At 42.9% G+C, this 6,000-nt stretch overlaps 1 protein-coding gene across 1 annotated transcript in view; it reads right to left on the reverse strand.

Moving 5' to 3' along the window:
* LOC114902002 (engulfment and cell motility protein 1-like) overlaps positions 1–3,538 on the reverse strand; it is a 44,256-nt gene extending 40,718 nt beyond the window's left edge. The window contains exon 1 of the mRNA XM_029234324.1: positions 3,008–3,538. Coding sequence (XP_029090157.1) covers positions 3,008–3,222 — 215 coding nt within the window. The 5' untranslated portion in view covers positions 3,223–3,538. The remainder of the gene's footprint in view (positions 1–3,007) is intronic.
* Positions 3,539–6,000: the final 2,462 nt, after the last annotated feature.

Consider the following 6,000-nt stretch of genomic DNA (forward strand, 5'->3'; position numbering starts at 1 on the left):
GCTTTTCAGTCCCGTGGCCGAGTGGTGATGCCAAAGTTACGTATAACAGGAGATTCCCTTAATATTTCCATTGCTTCTCTCTAAATAATAAGTTTAAAGTAAGAGTTTCTTATAATAAAGGGAAAAGAGACTTCAGAATGTCACAGGCAGAGCCTTGGGAAGTAAAGTTAAGAAGCCAAAGCAGGAGCAAAGTTTTCATACTTGACAAGCAGTTAACAGTCTTACTTGGAACAAAGTCACGGTCAAACATTACTTTAGAATCACTTGGCCTTAACTGAAGTGGTCCCTCAAGTCTCCCTTTAGCTTTTAAGAATTGTTGTCAAAAGCACAATAAAATCTCCTTGTGTTCACACATCTGCTGAAACATCCAACATTTTAGTACTGTAGGCCCTGGGATGGGGCAAGGCGCCACTGTCCCTCCTTGCAAGACAGAAACTGCATCAGGTATCACCTCACATTGGTCAGAATGGCCATCATCAAAAAATCTACAAATAATAAGTGCTGGAAAGGGTGTGGAGAAAAGGAAACCCTCCTACACTGTTAGTGGGAATGTAAATTGGTGCAGCCACTACGGAGAACAGCATGGAAGTTCCCTAAAAAATTAAAAAATAGAGCTACCATGTAATCCTGCAATCCCACTCCTGGGCATATATCCGGAGAAAACCATAATTTGAAAAGATGCATGCACCCCAGTGTTCACTGCAACACTGTTTACAACAGCCAGGACACGGCTAAATGCCATCAACGGAGGAGTGGATAAAGAAGATGTGGTATATACATACCATGGAATACTACTCAGCCGTAAACAAAATGAAACACCATTTGCAGCAACATGGATGGACCTAGAGGTTATCATGCTAAGTGAAGCTAGCCCAACAGAGAAAGACAAATATCTTATGAAATCACTTATATATGGAATCTAAAAAAAAAAGAATGATATAAATGAACTTATGTACAAAATAGAAATAGACCCACAGACATAGAAAACAAACTTGTGGTTACCAAGGGGGAAGGGGAGGGATAAATTAGGAGTTTGGGATTAACATATAAACAGTGCTATGTATGAAACAGATAACCAGCAAGGACCTACTGTATAGCACAGGGAACTGTACTTAATATTCTGTAGTAACCTATAAGGGAAAAGAATCTGAAAAAGTATCTATCTACCTATCTGAAACTGAATCACTTTGCTGTACACGTGAAACTAACACAACATTGTAAATCAACTATACTTCAGTAAAAAGATTTACAAAAAGAAAGAAACTGCATCTCGGAGGAGTCATTTATTCAAAGTTCTTTCTGCTTGGTATATGGGGCTGTTACCTTCTAGTTGAGGACCAAAGCAAAACCCCAGCTCTGCCTCTCATGAGAGCTGCCTGCTGACCAGTGTGGGTATAGTTTAATGCAGATGCGAGCCGAAGACCCTGAGGAAGCATTTCCCCTCCCCTGCTGCCTAACTTCATCCCCACTAAAGCCTGCAGTTCTGCTCTGCAGCTTCTAATGGTGCTTCTAGAGGCTTGAAAATAAACACAAAGTAGACACTATAGCTTGGCTATGTTTTTTTCTGTGTACTTTTTAAAACTTCATCTTAGTCTTGCACTTGGCAAAGGAGCTCTGGTAGGGTAGATGAAGAATTAGCTAAGGGATCAGTGGGCTGGAGTTCAAGTCCTGGTTCGTCCACTTGTCAACAAGGTCCTCCCTTCTCTAGACTATATCCTGGTCCTCGAATGGGAATGAGATTGGCCTACCTCACACAGGTGTGAGGAAATGAAATAGCATGAGGAGGTGGTTTGCAAATTGCCAATCATTAAACATGTCAAATATATGAAAGCAAGAAACAGAAAGGGGGAAGAAAGAAAAAGAATTAGAGAGAAAGGTTTAAGATGAACTTCATGACACCTATGATGTAAGATGGCTTCATTGAAAGCTCAGAAGAAGTTGTGTCCAGCCTTCCGAGGGAACAATAAGAGTAAATGTCAAACACTTTCCTTTACCCCCAACCCTGTTTCCTATTCCCTTCCTTATAAATGATAAAGGTAACAGCGCTGACCTAGCTCTTAGAAAAGAACAAGGGAAGATAAAGAGGCCAATACTAAGAAAGATAAAGCAAACAAAATAGTCTAAAACAGTGTTCATGTTCAAGGTTCAGAACATCTTAAAGATGGAGATTCATGAAATTACACAACCGTTGCAAGTGCATCTGATACAAAGTCCTATAAAAAGGGGTCCCCCCCCAGGGGGCTTCCCTGGTGGCGCAGTGGTTGAGAGTCCGCCTGCCGATGCAGGGGACACGGGTTCGTGCCGTGGGCCGGGAAGATCCCACATGCCACGGAGCAGCCGGGCCCGTGAGCCATGGCCACTGAGTCTGCGTGTCTGGAGCCTGTGCTCTGCAATGGGAGAGGCCACAGCAGTGAGAGGCCCGTGTACCACAAAAAAAAAAAAAAAAAAAGAGGTCCCCTGATTCTCCACCTTAGGCCTGTGGGTTGATAGTCACAAGAGCCATATGAGACGTTCTGACTCAAAGCAGAGCCAACGGGGCAGGGAGAAAGTGGGTCTCTCTCTTCCTCTCAAGCTGGCTCTCCCTCCCTCCTACTCATGATACTTCAATGTTCAAATTGCTTTAATTATTGGTAGGTCTCACTCTGGCTGGGGCAGAACATCTTGCCACTCAAGGGTACCTACATAGAATATAGCTTCATGGGCAAAACAAAGTTGTCCCAAGTATTACAGAAGGTTTCAAACTTTTCAGCTGCAAATTCTTGGTGGACTCGTCAGTAACTGGGTCACTTCTTGGTTTAGATCCTCCTGCCAGCACCTGTCCCCATCTCCTCCTAGCCCGCCCCTGCCCAGCTTTTCTCAAGGAGTTGCTGAGACTTCAGGAACTGAGTAGAGCTCTTTTGTTGGCCTTCCATAAACAGCTCACAATACAGTCCAGCTGCGTGATAAGCTTTCACTCTAGAAATGGTGCGTCAGAGCCTTTGAGAGGTAGGGGTCAGGGGTAACTTACAAAATCGGGCGAGACTGGAAGTCTTCCTGGTTCATCCTCTCAGACTGGCGGATTTTCAGGATCTCGGTGTAGCTCAGGTTCTGCAGTTTGCTCTTGAACTGGTCCAGGGAGCTAGGCTTGGTTGTAAGAGCTCTCATAACCTGCTCCTTCACCACCTGCATTACCTGTGAGATTAAAGGAAGACCATAATTTTCCTGGGGATTGAACTTACCCATTCAGAAGAGTCTTCCACGGATAACGGTTCCCTACCCACTGATCCCTTTAGTTTGCACTCTCAACCCTAACTTCAAGAGTGCTTTTCCAAAGGGTCAACCACCATGACGTGCAGCTTCTATTTTCTCCTGGCCCGCTGGAACCGCAAGGAAGGAGGTGGATTGACTAACTATGAAATGGGGGGGACTGCGGGAGACTTGGGGTGGGAGGATATATGCATATTCATTTGCTTGATATATTATGTGACTGTAAACAATGCAAATTCAAGAGCGAAAGAAGTCCAAGCAACAGCTAGAAGTCTGCATAATCATTATTTTTTTCCAGGAGAAAATCGCTGAGACACAATTAACTGTGGAAGTTTGGTTGGCACCGGTTCAAGTGAATGTGAAATAATACCCACACCCACCCCCTCCTGGATTGCTTTCCCCATGTAGTTAAGGCCTGAGTGTTCATACAAATGATGTATTTGGAAATGTGCATGTGGTATTGCCTCGTTGAGCCAGGCACTAAAAAAAGAGGTCTACTGAATTAGAATAGATATATCCCATTGGAAACCTCAAGAAAGAAGAATATGGTAATTTTCTGCTTTAGAACAGGTCCAGCCCACAAGGAGGCAATTAACCATCGCCTCTATTAATGTGGATTTATCTTCATCAGAATATCTAGAGCAGGAAAAGACCAGAAAACACACAGAGGCATCCAAGAGACTGTAATCTAGCTGCTTCTTTTTTTAATCTTACATTAAAGATAAGAACAACAATTGTTACCCTTGATAACGTACCTACTATGTGCCAGATACTAAGGAAAGTGCTTTATATATATTCCTCCTCTTAATCTACTCAAATCCATGAGGTAGATATTATCACCTTTTACATTTCCATATGAAGAAACTGAAGCTTCGAAACCTTAAGTTAACTAGTTCAAAATCATACAGCTGATCGGTAGGTGAGTGAGCTGAGATTTGAACTTAGGACTGTAAACACTGTATTATACTGCACCCCATACCACCATTTTTGGGTTGTTTGCAACTTACAAATAAGAAAAAAATCACAAATGCACCTCAATTATGTGCTAGGTTCTGTGCCAGGCACTTTGCTGTTCATCACCTCATTTAATCCTCTTTCCCATACAGTAGCGTAGGTGTTTTTAAACACTATTTTAAAGATAAGAAAAATGGACTCAGTATTCTGTGGGAAAAGGATCTGAAAAAGAATAGGTATATGACTATGCGTAACTATATCACTTTGCTGTATGCCTGAAACCAACACAACACTGTAAATCAACTATACTCCAATATAAGATAAAAATTTTTTTAAAAAGGTTAAGAAAATGGAGACTGAGAAGGATTGAGAAATTGTCCAAGGTCACAGATATCTAGTTGAATTCTAAGATACCCGTACGGTGTTCAGAGCATACACTGGGTGTTGAACAGCCCTGGGGTACCTCTCCTGTCACTATAAATGTGATCTCAGTATGCTCCTGTGGCTTCTAATCAGTTGTTCATTCAACAATTCACGCATGGTGGATACTTCAGTAATTGTTCACTGACTAGTCCCACCAAAATGCCACTTTCATGAAATGTTATTGTAATAGAAGTAACAGTTTTACAGCATGGAAAAGACTGAGGCGATCCAGAACTTTCAAACCTGCCTGATGGCCAGGTGATGGGAAGAATCTCACTACCTTGGGACATTTTAGACAGCTGAAATATCCTCCAAACATGGGACAGCTCCTTGCACTTGCTGAGCTCTGTTTAATGGTGCTGCCCCCTCTCTGATGGTGCAGGTTGCTTTCTCCAAGTGTATGTCTCTCCTATAGCTGTCCTATCGTGTGAGGACCTGTCTAGTGATCTGCTGGGGTCTAGAGACATCGGGAGGCTGAACAAGAAAGTCAGTCCTCCTTGGTAGCAAAACCCAATATGCCTTCAGAAAAACCTGAGCACCCGGGGAACCCACAAGCCCATGAGTCCCCTCAGCTCAGGGATGCCCGATATCCTCACTCTTTAGTCATCTGCATACACATTGCTTGCAGTGTCCTCGTGCAACCAGGAATCCCATGTCAACTGCATTTTCCTTTAGTCAACTGAACATGGCTGAACCAAGGGTAAGATGAGCCATTGGTGGCTGCGAGACAAACAGGTCTATCTATTTTCAAGTGATATCAACCCTCATTTTTCCTTATATGCTTCTGACCTTTAGGAATCCATGTCCACAGTAAGAATACCCTCTACTAGGTAACCTATTTGCATTTTCATAGGGGCTATCTGGGAAGCAATACTTTATCACAAGAAATAAATCTAATGGCAGGAATCTCGGGAAACTTCAGACGAAACAGTGAAGGATAACAGATCTGTATCATCCACTTATGGATCTGCTTTATCCAGTAGGCACCACTATTCTCAGAGGACCTGCGTGCCATGCTTGCCCTGTGAAGAAGAGGTTGCTGGTGATAACAGTGATATAAAAGGCATGAAGGCAACTGTCTTCCAAACCGCTGACTCATGGGAGTTTCTAGCGCCATGGCTGGGCTGCTCTCTTCAGTATAACTCAACTGGTTATTAGCTTACTATAAATCAGACTGTATTGATAGAAGCTATTAACAAAAATTTGCTCGAGAAGCATTATTTGTGACGTCAGTACAGCAAATGTTGCTGAGTGCTTACCATGTGTCTGTGCTGGGTGGACAGTATAAGGGACATTAAGGCCCTTGCCTTAATGTGAATGAAGGGTCTAATAAGAGAGCCAGGATGGACAAAGATATGACAGCAGGAGTGTGGACGA

This window comes from Monodon monoceros, unplaced genomic scaffold (genome assembly GCF_005190385.1).
Source record: "Monodon monoceros isolate NGI ecotype Baffin Bay Population unplaced genomic scaffold, NGI_Narwhal_1 Super_Scaffold_2, whole genome shotgun sequence".
Taxonomy (NCBI): domain Eukaryota; kingdom Metazoa; phylum Chordata; class Mammalia; order Artiodactyla; family Monodontidae; genus Monodon; species Monodon monoceros.